The sequence below is a fragment of the Coturnix japonica genome, chromosome 21 (genome assembly GCF_054131305.1).
Source record: "Coturnix japonica strain WE chromosome 21, WE-NBRP24, whole genome shotgun sequence".
Classification (NCBI taxonomy): Eukaryota; Metazoa; Chordata; class Aves; order Galliformes; family Phasianidae; genus Coturnix; species Coturnix japonica.
This window is the reverse complement of record NC_140683.1, coordinates 7,799,454-7,827,168: the sequence shown is the minus strand read 5'-3', so window position 1 is coordinate 7,827,168 and position 27,715 is coordinate 7,799,454. Positions and strand designations below refer to the sequence as shown.

The 27,715-nt window shown below is 51.0% G+C and overlaps 2 protein-coding genes across 8 annotated transcripts; one reads left to right on the top strand and one right to left on the bottom strand.

The window, feature by feature from the left end:
• Positions 1-304: 304 nt before the first annotated feature.
• On the bottom strand, positions 305-23,134 carry SLC25A25 (solute carrier family 25 member 25). Of its 6 annotated transcripts, none has more exons than XM_015879075.3 (11): positions 22,697-23,134; positions 6,868-6,994; positions 6,692-6,779; positions 6,198-6,233; positions 5,768-5,879; positions 4,895-5,053; positions 4,286-4,438; positions 4,059-4,166; positions 3,657-3,824; positions 3,097-3,247; positions 305-2,670 (listed from the first exon to the last, which is right to left on the bottom strand). In XM_015879075.3, exons 1-11 carry the CDS (start codon positions 22,961-22,963, stop codon positions 2,486-2,488), a joined length of 1,554 nt encoding a protein of 517 aa, XP_015734561.3. In that variant the 5' UTR covers positions 22,964-23,134; the 3' UTR covers positions 305-2,485. The 6 variants fall into 6 exon arrangements, with proteins under 6 accessions (XP_015734561.3, XP_085377595.1, XP_085377592.1 ...); XM_085521469.1 differs by lacking the exon at positions 22,697-23,134 and adding an exon at positions 13,866-14,774; XM_085521466.1 differs by lacking the exon at positions 22,697-23,134 and adding an exon at positions 9,230-9,596.
• Positions 23,124-27,293, top strand: NAIF1 (nuclear apoptosis inducing factor 1). 2 transcript variants are annotated; one of them, XM_015879095.3, is made up of 3 exons: positions 23,124-23,261; positions 23,803-24,311; positions 24,912-27,293. In XM_015879095.3, the coding sequence occupies exons 2-3, from the start codon at positions 23,807-23,809 to the stop codon at positions 25,373-25,375; spliced, it is 969 nt and encodes a 322-aa protein (XP_015734581.1). In that variant the 5' UTR covers positions 23,124-23,261; positions 23,803-23,806; the 3' UTR covers positions 25,376-27,293. The 2 variants fall into 2 exon arrangements, with proteins under 2 accessions (XP_015734581.1, XP_015734580.1); XM_015879094.3 differs by lacking the exon at positions 23,124-23,261 and adding an exon at positions 23,475-23,602.
• The last annotated feature ends 422 nt before the right edge of the window (positions 27,294-27,715 follow it).

Sequence of the window (27,715 nt, the reverse complement as noted above, 5' to 3'; positions counted from 1 at the left end):
GAACACCCTAAGTGACATCACGGAAACGCGGTCCTCAGATTGCAAGGAGCAGCACTTGATAAGTAGATTTATGGATGAGTAAAGAGCCTTGAATTACAATTGGAGACACAGGAACCAACTCCAGCATGGCCCTGGCTGCACTTTACTGGCCACTTGCAGTGCCAGCTTTGAGCTCCCAGCACCTTCAGCTCACAGGTGGGTTTTGTTTATGATAGAAAACCACTCCCACCATCAGCATCTATGGTGAGAATCATCCTAAGGAGGAAAAATCCAACCCCTCATAGAGAGACGTGGACACCTGGGGTCTCTTTGACAGACCTTTATTAGCAGACTGTTCCCTAACATGAAGAATCTGAGTTAGATTTGCATTATAACAATTTGTGGTTACAGCTACAAAGACAGTTGTTGTTTTGCATTGATTTTTGCATTCTGATCTTCATTGTCTCATTAGGCCACACTGGTAGGAAGAAGCCACTGCAAAAAAAGTTTTTACCATAGATCTTAAAAGAAAGAAAGACAGACAAAAAGAGGGAGATAGAGGGAAAAAACTCTTTAACGCTCTGTTGAGGATCACCTGGATTCCCAAAGGCTGATGCTGACAAGGCAGAGCTTCACCTGGAAGGCTCCCCATGAACCAAACTCAGCTGCTGGCTACCAACAAACCTCATGTCCCAGGGTGAACCCCCTCCCACCTCTCTGGTAAGTCACGTTTCCTTCAGAGTTTTCTCCCTCCTCCCCCTTCTCAGACTCCCCCGGGATTGCTGCTCTCCTTCAGCCATTGTGACACCCAACATGCACACACCGACCTTCCCAACTTGCCCCCAAACCCTCTCAGCCACACATGGAGGCGATTCCAAGCCCCCATCCCTGCTTCCTCACCATCTCCCTTCTCTCCCATACCTTCCTGCTACAGCATTTCTCAGGGCTGAGGTCCTCCAGCAACAACCCCACACTGGGGATAGGGCAGCTCAGACCCCTGGGGAAGGGATGCTACTGACTTTAGTGCCTTCCCCACGACTCAGCTGCGTGTGATGTGAGAGAACAGATAGAGAACTTTTTAAAACAGGAGAAACACGAGCACAGTAACAATATTTAAACAAGTCTATAAAAATAGTCTGGCATAAATCTGTTCAAATAAATACAAAATAAATATGCTTTAAGCAGTAAAACAGTGGAATGCAACGGTGGTCCATCTTGCCCAAAACAAAGAATTGGATGAGGATCTCCCAGGCCTCAGCAGCCAGACCCTATCCACTAAAGTAGCCCATAACAGAGAAATGTTAAAGCCATCTCTTTCCCTTAGCCCTAAGAAAAGCACCCTTTGAAAGGAAAGCAAACGTGTTTTCAGGACTGAACTGACATCTCCAGGTAACAACCAGCCCTTCCCTTGCAGCCCTCCCCATGGCAGACAGACTCCTGGCTTGGGGACTCCACCCCACTAATGCAAACCTGAACATCAAACTACAAAGAGGTCTAAAGAGATAGGTAGCAGCGTAGGCACGGGGCTTGGAAAGGTCCGTCAGCCACCCTGGGCACGGGGCAGAATGGAATTCAGAGGTCCATGCAACGCTGCACAGTGTCGTGCTGGGAGCACAGCTGCACAGGAGCTGTGGAATAGTTGTTTATTCACTGAAGCCATGCATCGAGGTGCTGGTCCACCCAGGGCTCTCCAGCCTTCCCCTTTCCAAGCTCCTGCTGAGTATAAGACAAGCCAGTCTGGCATGCAAAGGATACAGGCATGCAGGCTCTAGGCTGCTGCTTCTGTTAGTAAGTGCATCTTTGTTAGTGGATTTATGAGACACACTTAAATCTATAAAAAATAAATAATCCTAATCCTTCATCAGGCTGGTCTAAAGTAACATTCAGCCTGACTGGATAAACCACTGCCCACCAGCCCTCCAAATCAGAATAGTTCCAAAAGAAAAATCACTTTTCATGTCAAGTCTTGGAAGCAGAACATGAATATCTCCTACCCGAAGGAATATATGTAAACATAATGACAAGCCTGGTGTGGCAGCAGCTCCTCCACAAGGTTTGTATAGATCTGAACGGCAGGTAGGAAGTTGACAACTGAATGGAAAAAGAAGCTCTTCCAGCAAGTCAGAAGGTGCTCATCTGCAGGCAAACAGCTCTGTACATGAATATGCTGAAAGCAGGCTGTTCCCCAAATCTTTGCTACTTTGCCATACTGCTGGGAACTGACCTCAAACCAACAAATGCCTTAAGACTGGGCCAGGAGTTCAGCTCCCGGCCTCCCAAAAGGCCCAACAAAAAGGACCGTGTGATGGTTTCTGTAGAGCTCTGAGCAGCAAGATGGCAAAGGACACCAGATCCTCCCCTCCCCTTCCTGACTCACAAACTATCTGAGATTTCACAGCTTTGCTTAGTCAGCTTAGTGTCGACACATTCACAGAATGAGAGATGACTGTACGTCTTGGGATCGCGCCCCAAGACTTCAGAGTTCCAAGTCCTCGGCGCCTCCTGGTCACCGTGACTGCACGCCCAGCGTCATCTTCAAGTTCTCATAAACCACGTAGCTGATGCTTACGGCTGGGATCACCTTCATGAAGTTTGGGGCCAGACCCCGGTAAAGGCCAAACGCTCCTTCAGTCTTCAGAATGTGTTTGAACAGTCCCCTCATGGTCACCTCGGGAGCACCCTCCACAGAAGCTGCAATGCAAAGAGCCGCGATAAATAACGTAAGCTATGACACAAAAACATCAAGCCAACACCTGTCTCAAAGGGAGATCTGAATCATGTGCTTCCCAGGGATGCTCGCAGACTAAATGTGCTCTAAGAAGAACATCTAACTTATCAGTGAGGTTGTGCTGCACAACACAGCCATCCTCCCAAACTGCTCTGCAGATGCCATTAGCCCAAACTCTTGACTGAGGAAAACAGAGCTACTCTGTCCCAGTGGCATTTGACTCCAGAGGACAGCACAAAGTCCACTGTCCAGCGTGGCACACGGACTACAGCTCGGCCACACGGGCCAGTTAAGGCTGTTGTTGCAATGTTTGCACCAGAGGACCTTTACCCTGCTCAGAGACCGTGGCAGGAGTTCACACACTACGCAGAGTTCCCCGAAGTTCTCACCTTGGGCCTGCATGCGTGTCCTCACAAGAGCCAGAGGGTAACTGGCAAGCTGTCCGCAGGTACTGGATATGGTGCCACAAGCCAAGAGGACAAAGACTCCAGGGTCAGCACTGTTGACAGCATAGCGTTGCAGCCAGGCATTTTTCAGTGTCTGGAGGGAACAAGCTAAATGTTAGCAGCGAAGATGCAATCAAAACAACAAGTTACATAAAAGATCTTAGCTCAAAGGCCCAGGGAGGTACATGCAATATCAGACAGGCTTCTCATATCTTTTTGAGTTACAGCCATTTTAGGGGCCTGGGAGAAAGAAAGTCTTCAATTTTCTGCTGCAGTTCTCTCAAAAAAGAAACACAGCATCAAGCATGATGCCATTATGAAAGGAAAATCATCTTACTGGATTATCTTTTAGGCCATTTTGACTAAAAAACTTCATCTGTGCCCCTTAGGGCTGATCAGAAGAGCTTTGATATGTTATTTAAACTCCTACAGTAACTGACTGGTCAGACTGATAGACGCTGCACAAGCAGCACAGCACAACAGGATCATTAACAGCTCCATACCTCATACACTGCCAGGTCGATACCAGCATACGGAATGATTCCAAGCATGTTGGGAATGTAGCCTTTATAGAAGGCAGCCATTCCTTCCTTGGAAAGGATGTTTTTGGCACAATCCAACATGCCTGAATACTGTCCTGTCTTTCTCAGAGCCATCCGTGTTTTCAGAACCTACAAGACAAGAATAAATGCCATTAAGACCTACAGGAGAATCAACAGGAGGAAAGATACAGATGACGCAATTCTTAAGAGCCAGGACGGTCAGGACTACAGCAGGTGTCATATGAGCAGCATGACTTGGTATCAGCTTGCTTAATGAGTTCTCAGAGATAAGGGCAGGACATCAGCTCTCATCTTGGCACCCTCCCATGACCCTCCAGGGGCTGCACCCGTCAGTGGCCTCACCTCCATGGGGTAGATGCTGCTCTGTGCAATGGCTCCAGCCAGAGAGCCAGCTAACAGCCGCTCGTGGATCCTCAGCATTTCCTGGTCAGTGCCAATGAACCGCTTGATCTGTGGAAGCCAAAGCAGACAGACGTTGAGCTTCATTGGCTTTACCTCAGCCACTCTTTTCAGCTTGTCCTTCCACAGCCCCCACTGTGGTCAGATTCTTCCCGTGCTCTTTCACTTACCTGCTCATAAGCCATGAACTTGATGGCAGATTCCGGTGCAATCTTCAGCACATTGATGCCATTCCCCCTCCACAGTGACCTCGTTCCACCCTCTCGGATCATTTGAGTAAAACCACCAATGATACACATGTTGTTACTGCGGGAGGCATGAACCTGGGAGACCGAGAGAGAGAGAGAATCTGGCTTAATTCCAGTCCTGATTACGACAGTGTTACGTTCTTCTGTAATCCAGGGACAAAAGGGCACTTTTTTTCTATTTACCCAGTGATTTGCCAAGGTTTTAATCCCTTCTCAATAACTTCTACAATAGAAAAGCAAGCTTCTCTTCCTTTCTGCAAAGTCCAATGTTAACTAATGGATCTAATCAATATACTCCTCCAAAACAGGGGGAAAGGTTAAGCAGCCATCTCCCATACCTAGCATAGGGCCAGCTACACAGAACAGACCTCTCAGATGACTCGAGAGCAGGTACAGTGAGAAGGCAAATTAAAACCTTTTGCTTTTTGTAACTCCTTTGTAACATACAGTACTTGGATGGAACAGCAGCTCTGTCAGTTTAGGGCATCAGCCTTCAGGCTATTCAAACAAACTGGAACTTTTCCATCATACCTGCATGAGGACTTTCAAACGATCCAAGGGAGCTGTACAGGTTCTGGACACGGCACCTGCACCTCCACCTGCAACCAGATGTCTCCACCACATCCCTGTCTGCCTCTCTTCCACCGTGAACTCATCAGGAACAGTCAAATTCTCTCCTACATCAAAGATCTGCAAAAGAACAGAAAGTGTTTGAGAAACGTCTCATCAGCTTAGCAAAGCTGCTACAGTTTTACCTCTCTAATAAGCATCTCCAGCACTTCATGACAGCAGCTGATCTGTAACCATTAACAGCTGTGTCTGACCGCTGGGACTGCCAGTGCTGCACCACCTCAGCAAGGTTTAGCAGATTTGTCTGGGAAGCTGGGAACTGCCAAACATTTGTCTTCATTAAATCACTGCGCACCACAGTAATGAACAAAATGATCAGCTGTATCAATAACTGTAAGCAACTGCACAAGGACGCAGCTGGGCCTCACTGGAACCTTGGGTGCTCGCAGCCAGTTTCATCTCATTACATGCTATTTGCACACACTGAAATATCACCAGGAAGGACGGCTGCCTGTCAAATTAATTTCCAGTCTTAACAGGTTCTAAGCTGGCAGGATCTGGCCACCGGTACGAGCTCTCAGATGCACAAGCCAAGTGAACACATACATCTTCTTGCAGAATGTACAGTTGTTATCACCTGTGCCAGAGGCTTCAGAAGCAGCGCCACTGATGGGTGGCATGATAAGGGGACAGGACAGGAAGCAATTGGGCTTCAAGGGCTACAAAGCAGCTACTGAACCATGAAGAAAATGATAGAGACTGCTGATAGCAGCTCCCCGGGGTTACGGCTTTCACTGAGAACATGGGGAAAAGAGATGTTGTGGAGGAACCTACCGTGGAATGCTTCCAGTAGAGGATGATTTCAGGAATGTTCTCCACTGGGTGCAGCAGGTGATAGTCTCGCCACTCGTTCCAGTCAATTGTCATCGTCCCATTTTTATCCATGCTAAAAAAAAAATTACCATTTGTGAGTACAGACTCCCACTGGGTGACACATCTCTCCTCCCCTTCCCTCTGATTATTCAGACCTACTCCAAAAAGAACAATAAAATAAAGCTTGGCAAAGCAACTACTGAAAGACTTCCAAAGAGACACAAGACAAAGCCAAGAAATCTTCTCCACACCAAATACTGCAGAGAGATAGACACGGTCTCCCTCTTTCTCTCCCTTATTTCCCCTTTAAGTGCAACACAGGAGTTGCTGTACCCCCTCCTATCCAAGTTAGGCCAACTAGTTTCCCAACTGAAGGGAAAAAAATACTTACTAGGTGACAGGACCCCAGAAGTGTCCCGTCCTTATTCTGACACACAGGCAAACAGACAGAGGGAGGGTTGCAGAGGAAAGAAAGAGGAAAAAAACAGCACAAATAAGTGGTTGTTAACGTGTTAGTGCCACATGCAAAACACACTCAGCATTTCCAAAGGGCAACTGCATATTCCCTCTTCAAAGCAGCAAGCTCAGGGCAGCGGGACAGTCAGACAAGGAACAAATGCCATCAGCTCAGGTGCAAGCCCTTCCCCACAAAAGGCCAGCAAAGCAAGACAGTCTTACAGCAACTCTCCACAATGGATTACAGTATTAAGAGTGTGATTTAATTGGAAAAATCAAAATGAAGAATAACAGGCAAAAGGGAGGAGCTGAAGTCTCCGGAAAGTGTATAGAAGGCAGAAAAGAGGAGAAAGGTTCCGTTTCCTCATCCTTCCTTCTCTCAACTTGAAGATCTTTTCAGAAAGACACAACAACCAGCTCATCCCTCACCTCTTCAGTATTTTTTCAGCCTGCTCTTCAGAGATCTTAACTCCCAGGTCCCGAAGAGACTGTACAATCTCCTGGGCATCGATACGGCCTGCAAAGAGAAGGCACTGAGCTCAAGTATTTGTAGGATAAGTTGAAGTGAGCAATAGCCTGTCTGTGAGCAGGAGGAAGGTGATTACCATCATTCTTCTTATCCAAGCTCTTGAAGACCAGTCTCAGCTTCTTTTCATGATCCTGGAGATAGTGAACAAACTCCTCAAAGTCCAGCTGTCCATCCAGGTCCTTGTCTCCGGCCTTCACAATTTTCTGTTCAGGAGACAATCAAAAACCATCAGTTCCTTTGATCGTTCAGATGATCTGCCCCTTTTTCCACCATAATTAAATATCATTTCCCCCTTCACGAAGCAATGGACAATCATGAAAACTCCCCCCAAGAAATGTGAGGAAAGCAAGAGTCAAAAGGTCACCTGATTCCAGGCAACTGCCTTCCTAAATCAGCCAAACGTAATGCCTCCTGCTTTTATTGGGGATATTCTGTAACTATCAGGTATCCGATCTCAGTCCTCTGTCTCAATTAACACCTCACATAATTTGATGCGTGAGGCAACGAGATTCGCACCGAAAATTAACTGCCAAAGTTGGAGCAATAAAATATAAGCCTGAACGAATAGGAGAAGGAATGTCATGCCTAATATGATCCCTAGAGAAGTAAGCTACCCCTGGCAAGAACCAACTCCAACCAGAAAAGGCCTGTCCAGCCCCAGTGGGCACAGCAAAGATAAAAACCCCTATGAACTGGTTTAGACACCCTGGAGCTACGTGCTTTAATTACACAGGTTTCCACGAGATGCATATAGAACAAGAGAAGGTTCTCAGTAGGACAAAGCTGACATCAAGATTAGATTGTGTCAGACAGCTGGGAACAAGCAACGACACATTAACTCATTCCAGCATGGGGCAATGGGAGATGCACTGAGCTATCTGAAGGCACGTGGCTGCTTGTTGACAGCAGAGGTGATCTGCATGCTGCAAGAATGCAGCTCAGGGAGTTCCCATTTCCCTTCTTGTTTGGTCACTTGCCCTTGACAGCCTAGAAACCTTTTGGAACAGGGAGCGACACAACACGAGGTGTGACTCAGAGCACTTCACCACCTCTGTTTTGGTTGTAATCCTTGTAACATGAAGGTGGGCTGACACAGAGGATCCAGACCAAGGCCAACCCTCTGATGACCAGTATTTTGTTCAAGGTTGCTCAGGTTTATCTGTCACCTCTGAAGCCTACGCTGGCATTTCCTCAGCCCAATGACACTGGTCTCCTTTGTTAGCCTTAAACCTGTATTTCAGTGCTGTCCCCAATGGTTTCAATACTAAATGCTTCGTGTTAAGAATCTATCTTCCTCCCGCCCCATCACATCCTGTCCTTTCAAGCCCTAACACTATGAGGATTAGCCCTAACCATCTTATGAGCCTTAAATAAGAAAGCACCGTCCCAGCTGCACTGACCTTTGAGGTGTGCCCAGTATCCTTAATCTGCAATTTATCATATGACTGCTGTAAAGTTCAGACACGGCCCCACATCCACCTTGTGGGCTAAAGATAGAGCAGCACCTCTCACATGTCAGAGGGTTGGCTTCCAACAGCTGAATCAGGGCTTCCCTCTCGCTGGCAACCCCCAGCAGCTGACAGTCACAAATAATTCACAGGCGTTTGCTGCAGGAGAGATGTGACTGTGCAGCTCACTGCTTCCCCAGCAGCAGCAATGTACAGTAAGTGACTTGAGACTGCACGCTGCCACTGCTGCCCCTATAAAGCAGTGACCTGCATGGGTTCTTATACACGTTTGAAGGATGGGAATGCAAAGAGAGGCACCTGCAGGTGTTTCTAAGTGCCTGCACTATGCATGCCCTGCAGCACACACGGCACCCCACACATCTAAAAGCCCCACACGTGTCCATTTGTACACTTGCACAAGGGCATAAGGAGTCTGGCCAGCTCAGTGGGGCAGAGCCCAGAGCAGAGCAGGCCCACACAGCTGCTGTAAGAGGGCAGGGAGAGGCTCTTGCACAAGCTCCCAGCAGCGCCAGCAACACGTGGCTGCTCATCTCGTCACAGGGCAGGCAGCGTGCGGGGGAGGAAAAGGAAGAGGATATGAAGCCTTCGGCATGAGCAGAGAGTTTGGAAAACCCCTTTTCTTCTATTTAAACTGCATCTGGTATCGATTTAAGCAGTGGGCTCCTCTCAGATTGGATCCACAATGAGGTGTGTTTACACAGCAGTCCCCCAAAGCAGCACAAAGCCCCAAATCCAACACAGCCCAAATCCAACACACCCCAAATCCAACACAGCCCCAGATCCAACACAGCCCAAATCCAACACAGCCCCAGATCCAACACAGCCCAAATCCAACACAGCCCCAGATCCAACACAGCCCAAATCCAACACAGCCCCAAATCCAACACACCCCAAATCCAACACAGCCCCATGGACCCCACTGCACCCTGCACAGCCCATGGGCTGGTCCTGCTCCCCCCACAGCCGTACCTGCTTCCATTGGCGGTATGTTGAGAACTCCTGGGAGGGGATGAAGAGGCTGAGGCGGAAGATAGACTTGAGTTCAGCCGGCAGCCCCTTGGACTCAAAGTACTCAAACTCTGCCTGTGACTGCCCCAGCACCGGCACATAGAGACAGAGGCAGAGCATCTTCCTGCGCCCCACGCTCGGCTGAGCTGCTCGGATAGACCAGGAAGGACGCAATGCAGACAGACTCCCCGAGTTAATTTCAGTGCGTGGTGGGAAGGAAATGCCGGTGTGTCTCATGACACATTGCCTATGAGCTCCCCCGGCTCCAGCGGGATTGGCTGCTCAAGCCCTGCCCTTCTACTTAAAAGGGAAGCGGTAGCAGCCAATGCCCTCCCCAATGGAGAGGGCTGCCAAGAGCCTCTCAGAGGCCTCCCACCACCAGCACTGGGCTCCCAGTCCACTCCTGGTGCCCCTGGAGCTGCCCTGCCAGCACTGCCACCAAATGGGCCATGCTCAGGGCTCCAGCACAGCACAGCCGAGCCCCCACAGCAGCTGCAGCCCCCCAGCTGTCCTTCCTCCTTTCCCAATGACAATTAAGCACTGCTGTTGGTTATGGCCTGCAAAGAACAGTGGTCAGGGCAGAACTACCTTTTCCAGTTCCCATCACTGTAACCACTCTGCAAGCAGCAGATAACAAGTCTGGCCAAGGAGGGAGCGTGGCACATGCATCACTGTGTGTAATTACAGGCTTTGGAGCACCCACAATGTACAGGACAGCACCCAGCTCTGGGGAGAAAGTACCAAAGGGAGCAGAGCTGCAGCTGCTGACATAAAATACAAGCTGATATTTGCCCTATCGCCCAGGAGCACACGGCCATTAGCAGCTTCCCAAACACCATCATCCCGTCTGCACTCCAGGTAACGCAGCACATTAGTCAGACTGGTTCCAGCCAGCCCTGCTCACTGCTTTCCCCACCGCTGTGACATTACCCCGTGTTTGCTCTGCTCAAACAGTGCTGACCAGCACCAAGTCCAGCAGAGGCTCCTCCTTGGACCTCCATGCACTGGGGATGGTGTGTCCCTGTGGGGTATTTTGTCCTTTAAGTATAAAGAAGGCTGAGGTCTGTAACAAGCTGCTGGTGGAGCTGCACAGCAGTGACCTGAAGTGGGAATGTTAAAGCAGAGGGGTTATTTTAAGGCTTTCTAAAACAGGGTGCCAGCAGCAGGGTGCTGCATGGGGCCATGACCTGCGAAGGCTTCCCATGCCCTTCTGGCACCTCACCTGCCACCGTGTTACCTAACCAGGCTTAACCTGCTCCTGCTGACGTCCCAGCACGGCAATGGGATCTTCTCAGGCTGCAGATCCTCTTAGGGATCAGCTGCAACAGCTCACTGCACGCCAACCCACTGCTCCAATGCTATGGTTGGGAATGGCCAAAATCAACGCCTTCAGCACCCAGAGCAGCCCCCCCACCCCACGTTTGGGTGCTGAAGGAACAAATATAACTGAGATTTGCACACCGAGCCTCGAGATCCTCCATGCTCCTACCCACGAGTTGCCAAGCATCACTATTTGAGCTGCTCGGCGGTTCAGTTGCTATGCCAACATGATGCAGATTTTCCTAATAAACTCCATCTCCAGTTGGCAGCGAGAACAAAAGGCAGAATCTGCACATTTTAGGGAAGAAAGCCGACTGCCTACGTCAGAGGAAAGGAGAGAGGTCATGATGTTAAGAAAGCTGATTTGCGGAGTATTAATTACAGGAGAGGGAGCTAAGAAGGAGAGATGGATTACGAGTGAAGTTTATACCAGCAATTCAGGCTACAGTGATGAAGGGAATCTGAAAAAGCATGAGCAGGTTTGTAGGTTTTGTCAATAATAATAATCCTGATAAACCTGGAAGTGCCCAAAGCCAAACAGGGCCCAGGTCCCAGATGTGCACAGCCCCAGAGCCTCATGCAGAGGAGCTGCGGATGGTGGTGGATGGGATGCAGCCTCACCAATGCCTCCTGCTGCAGGGAGAGCCAAATGCACTCCTTCTATGGGACTTCTTGCTGTCAGGGACCTTGCAAACTCATTGTCCATTTTATTCATAGGATTTGGCTCTGGTTTAAGTGTAGCACGAGTTACGACACCCCGCCGTTCCAACGTTGGCCTTTCCTAGTCATTTCTACTCTCATCGCTGCTGAACTACATCAGCTCCAGAAGGTACCTCCCGGAGATGGGAGGATGCAGCCATACAAGGATGCTGTTTAATTTTGAATTTACTCTGCTAAAAAAAAGAAGAGTCTCTAAAAATACCAAGTGCCAGCAGGCGTCACAGTCACATAGTGAGCTCACATCCTCCTATGGAGGCAGAGCAGTAGGTGCACCTATGCTGGAAGTTTCAGCAGGTCCTGCTGACTTGGTGTTTATCGTTTCTGGAGTTTAGCTTATAATTAATTGTCCGGTACAGAAGGTTCTCACAACTCACAAAGACACCGTTTGTGTAGGAAGGAGGGGAGTTAATCATTGAAGAGACCCCAGAGGAGCACAGAGCAGCAGAAGGGTACGGACAGGAAGGGCAGACCCATATCAGAACATGCTGTAAAGCTGAGCAGGAGAGGTGAGCTGTGCAGTGACAACGCACAGATCCAAAGTTACAAGTCCAGGTGGTGACATCAGGGGCAGGCTGTCCCCGTCCTGTGCACACACACACACACACACAGCCAACACGTGACATTTTCAACCAGCATTTTCTTCTGTATTGGTGGGAATTACCGCATGTCGGAACCGTTACCTGCAGGAGCAGCACAGCTGAGTCACCCCGAGCGGAAGGGCTGGGATGAAGCCTCCCCAGTCAGGTCTATCACACATACATTGCTTGCAGTATCAGGCAGTGCTCGGGATGATTCAGCAGACACCTACAGGAGCTCGGACAGCACAAGGTGGCACCCAGCTAACAGACTTATCCCAAGGTCACAGCGTTCCACAGAGGAACAGAAGCCTTGAGCCCCCGGTTTCCTTACACCCCACGTAGCATTGGTTGCCCACACAGTGAGTTATCATCTATCCCTTATGCTTTTCTGGGTCTTTTTTGCAATGCTTCCCCTTGACAGGCAATCAGAGCACAGATAGATCATCAAGCCTCACAAGTTACTGGCTGTCAGCTGAGCCACGGCGACAGGATGCAGCATTAGCTGGTCTGCAGTGCAAGGTAAACCAGATCTGCATAATCCTCAGCAGAAGAGCTTTACTCAGTGTTTCACTTCACAATCAGGGCAGGCTAAAATTACACAGCCATAACCTCCCAGCAGATGGGCAGTTACTTCCTAAGCTGCAATAACTCCATTTTATCACATCCTTATCCCCCAGCTAGTTCTGCATTAGCCAATTTTAGGGTTCCTATACAGAAAGCTTCTCAGGGTCATGCAGACAAGAGATCCGTATCAACTCCCTCCCCATATCATAGAGCTCTATTTGCAGGTGTGAACAGATGGGCTCTCCCGGACTGAAGGAGCATTGTTCCTTCTGAAGGGAACAGAGATCTGCAGCCCTGCTCCTTCATCACAGCCTCCTTCTGTCCTTCCTCAACCTCTGCACACTAAAGTCTTCTCCTCCTCTCAGTGCACACTCTGGGTCCTGGACGAGATGCACGGTGCCAACTGCTATCAATGGGGCTGAAGGCAGAACTCCCTGCAGATGTTTCAGCTCGATTCAGGCAGGGAGTGGCTTCTGCTCTGCAGAACAGAGGTGCCACCCTGCTGCTTCCCTCCGAAACATCAGCAAAGGGCATTAAACCCTCCTGCAACCCAACCCCGTTCATTCCCTATTTCAGAGCAATGCCCCGAGCAGCCGCATCCTGCAGTCACCCCACTCGGTGCTGCAGCCCTCCCAGCTGCACAGGGGACATTGCCCAGCCCCTCCCCAATAATCTCAGCTCACACCCTTGGTCACAACCCGCATGAAGTCAGAGCACACTGCATCATCCTCGGGAGACACAGACAGCGTTCCCTCCCTCTGGGGGATAACCTGGAGCTGCACCGTACTACGCGGCCAGCAGAGAACTGAGCTGCTTTTGTTCACCTCCCCCCAGACAAAGCCTCACTGGTTATATCCTCTGCCAACTGCACGCACCCACCACGTCCCCACCCCGGGAAGTTCCCATCCTCACACGGATTTAGGTCTCTTCCTTATGCCACTCACTCCCATGGGACAGCCATTCCCATCTGCGGGCTGTGCCATTCCAGCCATACACCAGGTGCCTGCTTGCCCCTAATACAATCATCCCTTATAGACTCATGGGCAGTGCAAAATGACCAGGGATTGACCAGGAGATGTTAGGATCTGCTGGACCCTCTGCTAGACTCTGATGCAGCTCAAGGACTCACCACTATCATTGACAGCCCCCTGAGTTACACTGCTTTCAAGTCACCTTCTAGACCCATAGTCTCCCCTTACCCCCCGGGGCACATTTTTCCCCTTACAACACTATGTCTGCAAGGTCACATCACCTCTTTGCAGTCATTCCCTCTGTCCCTCTGCTTCCAGCATGCAAACACATTGAACCCCATCACTATTGCTGACCCCCTCCCCAAACACACACACCACAACTACTGCACCCCCCTGCAGCCCCACACTCCCACCATACGCTCTGCCTTCAGGATATCCCATTACCTTTGGAAAATGCTCTGCGGGTCCAACCACCAGTAGGATAGTTGGTCTCCTCTCAGTGGGCTCAGCCCCTCTGTCCTGTGGTTTCCCCAGCACCTTTGGCCCTTTCTCCCCGGGGCCTGGCACTGGGGTGATGTTTGTGGCCTCATCGTCCTTTCCATCGGCAGGACCTTGGCATGTGGCCCTGGGAAGGAAGCTAGATAGAAAACGCCAAAGGTTCTGCAGCATCGCTGCTCCGGGAGCCGCCCGGGCTGCGCTACCGGGATGGGAAGCAGGAGATCCAACCCGGCAGCTCCACGGGCTGGGATTCAGTGCAGCCCCGTTCCCGCAGACGCTTCCTGCCTTTTCAAATTGCTGTTAATGCAGTCGTGCCCGGCCTGACAAGCAGCTCATTGCACAAGAAAAGCCTCACAATTCCGACGGGCAACAGACAAAGCGCCGAGCAAGCTCTGAGCTACGCCAAGGAGCAGAGCTTTGGAGAGGGCTAAGATAGAAAAAGCCCAACAAGAGGGAAGCTCAAACCGGGTGCTGCCAGCGGACCCGGCGGGTCCCGGCAGCACACGGGGCCGAGAACCGGGCTGTGCCCCACTGCAGCAACGTGCAGCCAATCGCCGCTCCCAGCGCTAAGGGGCTCCGGGAGCGCGCCGGCACCGGGGAGCGCGCCGGAGGGTGGAGGGATGCGGGACCGGTGCAGATCAGGGCCGGTCCGACCGCTCACATCGCCGGTAGAGCGCTCACATCGCCGGTAGAGAGCTCACATCGCCGCTCCCACCGCTCACATCGCCGCTCCCACCGCTCACATCGCCGGTAGAGCGCTCACATCGCCGGTCCGACAGCTCATATCACCGGTAGAGCGCTCACATCGCCGCCTCTCCCAGCGCTCCGCGGTGGGGCTTTGTTCGAGCAGCAGATGGTTCTCTGCGGGGATGACCGCTTTTCCTGGCCGCGGGTGAATTAACCCCGGGTTGCACCCTCTCTCTCCGGTCTATTATAGTCTCATCCGCCGCTACAATAGGTCTTTGGTGTTGCATTATGTTGCTGCCATTTGGTTTGCAGAGTGATGCGCTTGCACAGCATTTACGGCCATTCATCTGCGCGAGGCTGTGGTTAAATATCGCCCATCATCACATCAGTACTGCACCACCGCAGCTCCTCTCCTATGAGGAGATGGGGATGTTCCGGGGAGACCTCATTGAGTGCATCCATCCCAGTGCTTGAAGGGAGCGGATAAACAGGAGAGAAAGCAACTTTTTTACATGGGCAGGCAATAACAGGACAAGGAGGGATGGTTTTAAACTTAAAGAGTGGAAATTTAGATATTATGGGGCAATTCTTCACACAGGGTGCAGTGAGGTATTGCTGCTTAGAGCTGTGGGTGCCCCATCCCTATTGATGTCCAGGCCAGGCTGGATGGAGCCCTGTGCAACCTGAGCTGGTCCATGATATAGAGGCTGGCAGCCTGTTGCAGGGGGTCAGAACTGGATGATCTTTAAGGTCCCTTCCAACCCAAGTCACTCTATGATTCAAGTTCCCTCTGCAGCCTGAGGGCTTTACCCATCCCCAGGGCATCACACAGCACTGCCATTCTCCCATTGGGTTCCAGCACAACGCAGCAGCAAAGCTCCATCCCTGAGGCTCCCTGCACACACTGAGCTCCTCATCCTCTGCCAGACCACTGCTCCCGGTTCTTAACCTTCGACAGCAGCAGCCCATGGGGAACCTGCATCTTACAGCTATTAGATATGGAAACACAAGCTCAAACTGGAAGAACTCCAAGCTGCAGGCAGCCCGTTTTTAAGGGAGAACACTTGGCGTCACACTTACAGGAACTTGTTAGTGCCGAATTCCTTTCACCAACCTGAGTAATGGAAAAAGAGACAAGCACACAGAAGACTTCACATAAAAGAAAGAATTCTTCTGCATGTACGTTACAGCATTACTTAAAGGGAAAAAAATGCTGTTTAAATATAAAAGTCTACAGCCCCGCTCTGGTCTTTGCCATTCCCCCACCCCCACTGGAGTCACAACTGCTTTCTAACACACTGCTGCCATTCTGATCCTTTAAGGTGATCTTTTAAAGTTTCTAATGCTGTTGAGCCAAAAGGAAGAACAAAGCAGATTTCCTGAACTGGTGCAGATCATCAAAATCAGCTTTCGGGAGCCTAAGGCTACAGACTGCCAAGAAGCTGAGAGCTTGTTCTGATGCTCCAGGAGCTCATCCCATAGACCCACAGCAAGGACAGATGTGAAGACATGAAGGCAAAGATGAGTTGGGCCCCTCGCTGCAAGGAAGATATGGAAGACCTGGAGCATGTTTATAGGGCAGCAAAGCTGGTGAGGGGTCTGGAGCACAATGGGGTCGTATGAGGAGCGGCTGAGGGAGCTGGGAATGTTCAGTCTGGAGAAGAGGAGGCTCAGGAGAGACATTATTGCTCTCTATAACTACCTGAAGGGGGGTTGCTGTGAGCTGGGAGTCAGCCTCTTCTCTCATGTAACTGGTGATGGGACCAGGGGGAATGTGTTGTATATGCTTATGTTTGGGGTGTACACATGGCACAGACCCCATCTTCCTTTGCTCATGCAGAGTTTGCATGGGAAAATAGTAATTAGTGCAAGAAAATACATGCCCAGGGTGCAGTTAGAGCAGAAACACAGCAACACTTCCTCAGCCTTTGTCCTTGCTGAAGGAAACCTCAGAGGAATTCTTTCACCCACACGGCTCCTTGAGAACAGCCTTTTCTAATCATATTTAGAAGAAGGGGAGGAAAAAAAAAAGCATTTATTTTAGCAAGTGAGGAATTTCATTAGGTCAGAACAATAAAGCGAGTAATGGAGAGATGATGATAGCCAGAGGCAAAGCAGCTGCTCCCTGCAGGGAGCTGGGACTCGAGTGTTGCCCCACTGACACCAGCAGGCAGCCAACCACTCACACATTAAAAGTGCAACAAACTCAGTGGGTCCAGGTCCAGCCTGAACCAGTGTAGGGCAACAGATGAGGAACAGACACTCACTTGATCTAGAAATCACGAGCCCAGGTCATACAGAACACCTTGCCTAACCTACCTCCATTGGTTCTTCAGCTGTTTGCATGAACCAAAAAGATCTTTAAGAGGGGAAAGCAGCAGCAGTGACCTGCGGGTGGCTGCAGCCCTGTGCCCAGCATCACTGAGGTGGGCTATCCTAAGGTAACCTGGGGAGAAGATGGCAATGAAGCCATGCAATCCAGATGGAGACAAAGAAGAAAGGAAAGAGAATGTGTGCTTAATTGAAGTAGTATTTTCCTTATACTGCAAGCTGGCAAAGAGAGGTCTCTTCAAGCAGCAAAACCAATGTATTAGGTGTGCTCTTTGACTCCATCCTGCAGCCACACCTCAGCTCTGGGGCAGGCACTGTGCCCCTCTTGCTGGTGGCACCAGCCTCATCCTTGCATTCAGATGGCCCTTGGAAGAATTCTGAGCAAACATACGGTGTTTTCCAGCAAGAATCCGAGCAGACAACTAGCTCACACTTCAAAAATGCAAGGGGGAGGGTGAAGAGGAAGGGGCAGAGGGAAGGGAGCAGCAATCCCTGTCCCCCAATGCAGGAGAGCTGATGCAGCCGTCGCCTCCTGGGATCCTGGTGTGACCCCAGCAGTGAGTCAGGCAGGAGGAGCTGCCAGGACACCCGAGCAGGGGCTGCGGCGCGTGGAGCACCCGAGGTTGGCCACCTACACCCAGTTCTCATCTTTCCAAACGTCACTCCTTGAAAGACAAGACTTAACGTAAGGATATCCCGCTTTCTTTTTATTAGGAGAGCTGTAATAAAATCCAGAAATGCCGTGCAGGGTTTTTACAGCGCGCTGCCAAACGTCTTGGCTGCTGCTGCTTAAATAATGAAGCTGTCCGGTGACATTCAGCCACGTTAATTTATTGAGGTGACACAACAGAGATCTGCAACAAAACCCAGCCACCTCTCTGCAGGAACCCCAGCACAGCCACCAGCTGCCCCAGCCCCTGTACTGGGTAATGGGGCCAGCGCCAAGCAGGCTCACATTGCTGGGCTCCATCACATGAAGGATGAGCATTGACCAAGAGAAAAGGCATCTCTAATACCCCGAAATCAGAAAGGCACAAACACACGTCGTGTACTGAAGTAACAGGAAAGTGGCTGTTGGGAAACGATCCCCCCAGCCTGGGCTCTGTGCACAGTGTGGCCTCGCATACCAAACAGCTTTGCCTTTCCAGCATCTCACGATCCAACAATTCCAGCTATTTCTCTCTTAAAGCAGAGTTCAACTCACCGTGTGGAATGCAGCAAAACGAAGGCACCTCCAGTGCCATCCCATAGCAATGATGCATCTGCTTTCTTCACTCCAGACAAAGTCTGGGGCGTCATTAAAGCACGCTCATGTCCCACATTCAGAGGGACAAATATAGCCATAGGACATGAACAAGAACAAAGACTCATTTACCATTTTACTTTCAGACCTACTTGTGGCAACACTCCCTCCCCCACCTCCCCCTGCCGGCACCACACCACAATATAGGCACAGAACTGCAGGACACCAAGTCCTTATAGCAGTTCTGATGTTATTTCATTAACACGTGTCATCCACTCAGCTATTTGGCTCAGTATTCAGCCACAATTGTCACTGCCCTTTGTTTCTTTACCAACCCACTCCCACCAACCATTCTGCAGCTCAGGGTTTTTTCACCTGCTCTTCTCTCTCAATACTTCATCTTTTTCCCCCATCCCTGAGCCTACCCAGATCCAAAGGAGGCGTTTCACATCATGCTTCCCAAGGATTTCAGCCCTGGTAATTCAATATCACCCCTCAGAACACACACTGAAAGGCCAAAGCTGCTGTCTAGGAAGGGTAAGGAGGTCTGGGAGCACGGAGCATATAGAACACACAGTTCTGTGCTTCTGCAAGGCTGCAGCTGACCACAGCGCTAACTATCAGTGAGCCCAGAATGTATCAGCAGCCCAATTGCAATCCTGCAGCCCTTATCAGCCATAACTGGAGTAAAGGTCCCAGCTAAAGAAACCCACAAGCTGCCAGGTAGGCAAAGGACCATGCTGGAAGGGACCCTGCTAGGTCAGACCTCTCAGGGGCTGCACATGTGTCCTGAAGGTACACAACAGCTGAGCTTTACATGCATAGAAATGAGCAATAGTGCAGCAATACCGAGTTCCCCTTGCATTCATCTGCACCCAAAGCTCAATTCCAGCCTTTCTCAGTGGGCTGCATTGCAATGCCTGCTGAGCAGACATCAGTCACACAGGCACCAGCCTGCCCTGCATCGCTCCCAAGGCCCTGCAGCACCTGCCAGGGATTCATTTGCTGGATTACAAAGGATGCATCCGTGCCTTTAGCACATCTAAATCATGGGATGCACACCAGCTCCTGTGCCTGCCGCAGATTTGAAGGCTTTATCTCCAATGAAATCATTGACCCACGGTTTTGCTCTTGCAACACATTTCCCAGACACGTGGAAACAAGGCTCTCAAACCACACATTTCATAACTTGCAAGGAGCAACAGGGCCCGGCTCCCTGCGGAGCACCGAACCAACGTCATCTTCCCCGCTCCCTGTTCTGAAGGATGTTACCCACAGACATCTGAAGTTATTTAACGTGTTATAACACAAGGTGGAACCGCCTGCAGACTGCTGGGGACATCCAGCTCAGCCCCTGGGATCAGCCAGGAGAAGATGGGTGGTTGGGGAGCTGCTGGCAAATAACTTCCAGCAGCAGGAAAGAGATCAGCTGGAATTTCAGACTAACACTGCTCCATTTGTTCGATCATGACCTCATATTGCTCAACCCTGAACAATTAATTACAAGGGCCTGGTTATGAGCCTCCAACTGCCCCAGCAGGATTCAGCACATCTTTATGGTTTGTGTCTTGTTTCAATGTAAATGGCTTCAGAGAGATAGTTTGGTCTAGATTACAGAACAGAGTTTTGCTCATTTTTAATCATAAGCAGAGCGTTGTGACTCAGTAAGAACTCAGGTCACCTATTTCTAGATGACTGGCAGCAGGAACGAGGTGAAAGCACTGCACAGGATGGGCTCCTGCCTTCTCAATACCCTACAGTTGCTCAGAATTATGGCATGTTATGCACAGTAAAGAGACTGAGCGGGGACCAGGAGGGCACGGTGCTCCTCAGCAGCTGGAACAGCCCAAGAGCCATCCCAAACAATAAAGCTGCTCAGAGGAGCCCAGAGCCAAGCAAGCTTTGCAGCAGCACAGTTATGCTCCTGCAGTACAGGTGAAAGCAGAACTCGAGCGGACAGAGCTCTGAGATTGCAGAGGAGATAATAAGCAAAGAACATGGTGATGAAAGCCAACGTGAAGATTGCAGCAGTGAGATGGGGGAGCTGACATCCAGGCAGCAATAGGCAGCCACCTGCATGGAGCCAAGAGACAACAGCATCTCAAGGTCAAGGAGGAGATCCCAGTTGCAGCAAAGGTACACAGACCGTTATGGCTGCAAAGAAACAAGGGTTATGTTTGCTCTGTTTCTTAACTCAGTGTTAGTCCTCCCCCAGAAGAGGTTCAGCTCCATAGAGAAACTGTGCTGTCTCTATACAGCAGGGATGAATTGCACTAAGGCAGAGCTGCCTGGCCCACAGCAGCAGAGAAGCTCCAGGTGAGGGCCAGCAGGAAAACAATTCCATGGGCAGAAATACTATGAATACGCAGCCTTCAGCTACATCGCATGTATATCTCCAGATAAAAAGGTAGAGAACAGTTCAATGACCCTTATTTCCATTAAGCACATACTTCAGTTCTATCGATCTACACAGATATCTTCAAGAGAACTGAGGAAGTAGTAAAAAGAGCTCAGCTGCTGCAGAGGCAGGTGTAATTTAGCAGCAGAGTGTCTCTTTATGCAGTAGGACAAGGAAGAAATGTTTATCACATGGTTATCACTTTACTGCTCAAGCAAAGTGAGGTATGCGAATTGCTTTGTGCAACCAGCTCAAACAAGCATTGCACTGGAAGGCTCACTGCCCTGGCATCCTGTGTTTGTCAAACAGCTGCAAGATAACAGCAGGAATTTAAACGAAAACTGGCTGATGGCATTAGCAAGAAGGCATGGATGTGTGGCTGCCTGCTCTGCCCCTGGAGCAGGAGGCACAGATGGATGTTCGGAGCTGCAGAGGGCTTTATCTCAGTAAGAACTCTCTGGTTCTGAAGGAGCCCAATCAATGCTTGTTTTCCCTTCAAGCTGCAGCCCAAAACAATCAGTGTTGCCACAAGGATTTTGGGCCAATAGACACCAAGAGATCAGCAAAGCTGGTGGGCAACGTGGCATTACAAGGCTGGAGGGCTGCACCCACATCCAGCACACTGCACTGTTGCACAGTAACATACAAGGTACCTGAGCCACAAAGTAATTTACTACTCACAACCCGTGTGATTTATGTTTAACTGAGCCTTCAAACATCGCGTTTTCATCCTGAGCCTTAAGCGCTTTTCTTGAATGTGACTTCACATTGCTCAGCCCACGTGGCTGGGTGTCATTATTGGCTAAAGATGGGGAAGGAAAAAAGAATGCTTTTATTAATAGAACTCTCTGGGAAACAGGAAGTTTATTCCATCTTCCCTAAGAGATGACACAAGGCAGAGGTTTTCCAGCCAGCTCTCACGAATCAGACTGGAGTTCTGAGCTCTGCATCCTCATTCTTAACAGATGCTATTTGTCACACTGCTGAAGGGAACCCTGCAATACCACCAGCGCCCTGCCAGCTCCCTTTATCCAACCAGCTGCTTCCTGCACAGCTGAACAGCGAGCAGAGGAAGCAAAGGGCTGAAGAATAATTCCGATGGCTGAGGGCTCAGAGCAGCAGCACAGTTATCCACAGAGCAGCTCCAGGCCCTGCTCCCGCAGCTGGAAAGCAAGAAGCATTTTGTTTCACAGAGCATCCTCCCAGCATGGAAAACATCAGGTTGTGTTGGACAACAGGCTCAGAAAGAAGAGGGAATGGCAGCTGAGATGGGTGGGCAGCAGCACAGAATGTTCTAGTAGATGAGAGCCTGCTGCCAGAGCGAAGGGATCGGGCAGCATGGGTGGCAGCAGGTCAGCATCTCACACAGCACACAGAGGTGATTGATGGGGCACAGTCAGGTTCCATTACCAAAGTGGACACTGTAGAAGATCACCATGGCACTGATGTTACTTTTAGAGAGGAGGTGAGGCTGGAAAGCTGCCTGATGGAAAGGGACCTTGGTGTGCTGATGGACAGTTGGCTGAATATGGGCCAGCAGTGTGTCCAGGTGGCCAAGAAGGCCAATGGCATCCTGGCTTGTATCAGGAATGGTGGTGAGCAGGACTAGGGAAGTCATCCTGCCCCTGTACTCGGCATTGGTGAGGCCTCACCTCAAGTGCTGTGTTCAGTTTTGGGCACCTCAGTACAAAAAGGACATGGAGGCACTGGAGCAGGTCCAGGGAAATAGGCAATGAGGCTTGTGAAGGAAAATCAGCCCTATGAGGAGAGACAGGGGGGGCTGGGGCTGTTTAGTCTGGGGAAAAGGAGGCTGAGAGGAGACTTTATTGCTCACTTCCAGTAACTTAAAGCTGCGCACGAGGGCGGACACGGCGCCGGTTCACGCGGCTTTAAACGGTTACAACGGAACGACGCTGCTCGGAACGCGCAGCACCGGCACGGCACCAACGCTCCCGGCCCACCCCGTGTGAGGCAGAACCCCCGGTACCGCCCAGAACGATCCCGGTACCGCCCATAAGGGTCCCGGTACCGCCCAGGAGGGTCCCGGTACCGCCCAGACGCCCCGTAGGCCGTATTTAACAGCCGGCCTCGCTCATCCCGTAGCCGCAGGTCTCTCACCAGCAGGTCCAGCTCGGTGCGGTGCAGCCCGAGGCGGCCCAGCCCCACGGCCAGGTCGTGGATGCACAACGCACCGTCACGATTCACGTCCAGCTTCTGGAACAAGGCCCGGAGCCGCCGGTCCTGCTCGGACGCCTCACACGCCGCCCTCCCGCACGGGCTCCCTTCAGAGCCGGGACCGGGCGTGGCGGCGGCCCGCGGGGAGCCGCACGGGCACAGCACGCCGCTCATCACCGGGGAGGCCAATGAGCGCCGCGCTCCCGGCATGATGGTGGCTCCGTGCTGCCGCTCCGCCCGCCGGCAAATGGCGACGTTTCCGCCGGCACCGCGAGGAGCCGCCGCCGAGCGCTTCCGCCTTCGCGCCACACGGCGCCGCGCCCACGTGACGCCCCCCCGCCGGCCAATGGGAGCGCTCCCCGCCAACGCCCACAGCCCGGCCCACGCGCGCAATTCGGTGACGTCAGACTGACGCCTTTCCCTGCACCAATCGGAGCGCAGAACCGCCGCGGCCGGAAGAGGGCGGGATGTGATGCCGGAGATGGATGCCATTGGTTGAAAGCTGAGGGTAAAGACACAACCGCTCCAATCAGATTGGGAGTAAGGGACAAGGCTGGGTGTTGACGGACAGGGCGTGCAGCCAATAGCTGCAGGAGTAGGGTCCCGCCGGACTCACGCAGGCCCAGTGGGCCGAGGCAGGCGGGGAGGCGGGACCTTCTCCAGCTGCCCTCGATGGGCGGCGCGACTGGCCAATGACAGCGCAGCGCTGCTCGCTGGGGGCGAGACTTTCACCTGACGGACAGGCGGGCGGCCCAATCAGGCGAGGAAAGAAAGGGGGCTGATTCTGGAAGCCATTACGCCAGTGTCGCAGGGTGGAGGCCGTTGAACTGGGTTTGCTGGGTGGCCGCGGTACGCAACTTGCGTATCGTTAGCGGTGCCAAGGGGGGGAGCGGGGAGGGAGCGACACCTCCGGGCCCCGAGGGGCCTCGGGCCTCCCCCCCGCTCCTCCCCGGGGTCAGCGGGCCGGGGGGGGGCTAAGGAAGGCTGGGCAACCCCCCCCAGCCCCTTGAGGAGCCCGCTGAGCATCACCTCCCCCGCTTCCCCCTCAGGGCCATGGCGTCGCCCCCGGCTCCCCCGGCCAAGAAGAGGAAGATGAATTTCTCGGAGCGGGAGGTGGAGATCATCGTGGAGGAGCTGGAGCGAGGCAAACATCTCCTCATCAACCACTTCAACGCCGGCGTCCCGCTGGCTGCCAAGGCCGCAGCCTGGCACGACATCCTGCGGAGGGTCAACGCCGTCGCCACCTGCCACCGAGAGCTGCCCGAGGTGAAGAAGAAATGGTCCGACCTCAAGACTGAGGTGCGGCGTAAAGTGGCACAAGTGAGAGCGGCCATGGAAGGGGGCAGCGAGAGCCACAATGGAGGCGGTGCTGGGACGGAGGGTGAGGACCCTACGGGTGCTACGGCAGCTCCCGTCATCCTCACCCCAATGCAACAGCGCATCTGTAACCTGCTGGGAGAGGCCACCATCATCAGCCTGCCCGGCGGGGAGTGCGGGGCTGCAGACGGCACCGAGATCCCCATCACCGCATCCGCCACCACCGTCACACTGACCCAGAGTGAGTGCTGTGCACTGTGGAGATGCTCCATCTGCATTGATGGAGGCCTGGAACCTTCCTGTGATCCCACTGCAGGGAGCTCCTGTCAAAACTAAGTGCCCATCTGTCGTGAAAACACATTTGTGATGTAGGGGAGCATCTATGTGATGCACGTGAAAGTCATCTGGGGTCAGCCTTAAAGCCAGGAAAGCAAGGAGCCTTTGGTCCCTTAATCTAATGAACTACAATAAAGGAGGAATATCTCCAGGGCTGATTTCCTGAACTGCCCCAACCAGGCCATCATGTTGCTAAGTGCCATTCGAGTCCTTGTCTTTGCCTTGTGTCATTTGGTTAATCATAGTTGGTTAATCATGGTGCCCTAAAAGAGATCTTGTCTAGACAGGGATGGCGCACCCTGCTCCTTTGGACCTTACTCGGTACATCCGAGAAGGAAACTTGGATGAGGGTGGAGTTGACTGAAGTTATTTTGCGCGTTCGCTGTTTATTGTATGTTATCTCCCAGAACAGGCAGTATTCCTGTTACATTCCTTGAATAGTCCTGTAGATAAGGACACCCATTTTGCAGCTACTCCTTACCCCCTTTCTGTCCTTTGTTCTCAGTTCCTGCAGAGACGACGTACCACAGTCTGGAGGACGGGGTGGTGGAGTACTGCACAACAGAAGCCCCCACCGCAGTTACTGCTGAAGCACCGTTGGAGATGATGGCACATCAACACGAAGTATCTGCAAAACCTCAGGAGCTGAAAAGCCGCATTGCTCTGAACTCAGCCAAGCTCCTGCAGGAGCAGCGAGTCACCAACTTACACGTGAAGGAGATCGCCCAGCATCTGGAGCAGCAGAATGACTTGCTTCAAATGATCCGTCGCTCTCAGGAGGTGCAGGCGTGTGCGCAGGAACGCCAGGCTCAAGCCATGGAAGGAACACAGGCTGCACTGAGTGCCCTCATCCAGGTCCTCCGCCCCATGATTAAGGACTTCCGTCGATTTTTGCAGAGCAATACACCCAGTCCTTCGGTGACCGCTGATCCCAGCCAGACTGGGCAGCAAGATGGTATTATCCAGTGAAAGGAACAGCAGTGGGACTTGTTTCTTGGGGAAAAAAAAAGCCCTGCCCCTGCTGCCATTGGACACAATAATGGGGTGCTGGCTCTAGTCAATGTGTAACGGCTCTCCTTGGAGTCTAGGCTGAGCCTGAACAACTTTCTTCTCTGCTAATCTTCTGCTGATCTGCCTTTTCAGACCCATCATACAGAGCAGAAGCAGGAGATTTGATAAACAAGGAAGCTAACATTGGTTGCTTTAGTTCCTCAGAACAATAGATTTGTGTCTTTTTTAAAAGAGGGAGAGAAAAAAAAGACAATTATTTTTTTATCCATTTGAAAAACTTCTGGCTATGACACTTCTTTCTTCCTCTGCCTTGATCCATAGCCTTTAACTGACTTCAAACACGGAGAGTCTTTCTATTAAGTCACAGTAGTGAAGCTGCCAAGGAACAGATATCACAAGCTGTAGTGTCTGGCTGTGAATGCATTTCTGTTTCTTGTTGAAAGTGTTCACTGGAAACGTGGTATCTGAGGTGGTACAACCTTTCTCTGCACTGAGAGTCTGTGGATATTGCTCTTGGAGCATGAAGTTCACCCGCACAGACTAGCTCTAAGCCTGTATGCAGTTCAGGATCCCACCCATATCCCCCAAGGATATAAATGGGATTAAAACAGTGTATTCACCTCGTGTTCTATCTGTGCACAGTCATGAAATTCAACTTTAAACTTAGCAGATGTGATGAAAATGTCTTGCCTTGGTTACCAGACACTGTCCTGGGATACGTATTGGAAGCAATTACCTGTCCCAGTGTATTTAATACACAAAGACACATAGAAAAAAGTGAATTCAGGTGGGTTTACAAAACACCCTCTGTCTCATAACGCACAGTTTGCCACCTCCATAACAGCTCAGTCTCTCTGAATGGACCTGGTCTGGAGAGCTTCAACCGCACAGCGATTCCCAGCAGACGACCTTGAGGAGGTTGGCAGCCATTGGTTGGAGTGAGTGAGCTTTGGACCATTTGGTTCTGGTGGTGGTATTTGTTCTGTACCTTTTAGGAGCCAGAAGCAAAGTCTGCAGTTCTTTACTCTGCTTGCTGGCTTTGGCTGGGATTCTAAGTGGCTCTGAGGTTCACCTCACCTATTTTCTCACACTTAAACAGGGTTAAGTAGCATCTGCAGCTCCTGATCTGGAGGTGTTGAGGTTGTTGGGTTTGGTCCTCACTGAGACAGCTCTATTTCACAGGATGGTGCGATTCCTACCGACTTGGAGTAGCTTCATAAACTCTTAGATGACAAGTTTCACTTGCAGATGCATGGAAGCTAACTTCAAAAATATATATATATATGTAAGTCTTTTCCCCATACCTTGCAATATCTTTCACATTTAACAGTCTTGTTGATTGCCAGATACTGCTTTTGAAGCCAGACTTTCTCAGAGTTGATATTTTCTTGCTGTTAAGTCTCCTTTTGGGCTGAGAAATGGTGAGCAAAGACTGAATTTGCACAATCACACAAGACCTTTACATATTTTATGGTGGGATACTGACGGAGAACCCCCACTTAGAGCAGTGGGTGACCATTCTACTGCCTACCTCTGCCCTTCAGGAATCTCCTCTATGAGGCTGATGGGGGAGAAAAGAACAGCTTTAGAACTTCGGCCCTGGAAGGCTCCGACCCTTTGACACAGACATCTCAGTGCTGAGTCAGGGCAGCACCAGCTGCTCCTTCCCACCTTGTTGGGCATCCAGCCATGTGAGTAACGCTCTCCTGATTCTTTCTCTCAGACTTTATGGAGTCGAATCAATTGCTCGATCGAAGATTATTTTTAAAGCAGAAAACTATGTCATGTATGTTGTTTTACCTCGTTTGTGTAACGATCTCTCCTTTGCAAAATATGGTTTTTAATTAAAATATATATATATATGGTTTTTGGTAAACGGGCTGTTTCAGTTCATGTTCCAGGAGGAAAGAGAGTGAAAATAAGTTGGCAACACAGAGAACTCAGTCAGAAAAGGTCATGCAGCCACGTGTGTTGGTTTTTTCCTTGTTCATTTGTGGCCTTACGTTTATATAATTGTCTTTTCTTCCCTTTTTATTTGGCTTTTCTTTCCAATAACAGCTTTCACAGCGTTACCTCGGCCCACCCGTTAGCTCATTGCATCTGACAGATTAGCACAGCGTGCCGTACCTCCCAGCTGCTCACAGCGTGCTCCAGTAGCCCAGAATGATGGATGAAATACCAGCCTTGGGATCTGAATTGCTGTGTTCATTCTTGCGGTGACTAAGCACTTAAGCTCTGCTGCTGTTTCTTAGGAGCAAACAGGTTGCCCTCAGAACCACCCATTTTTTTTGTGTGTTT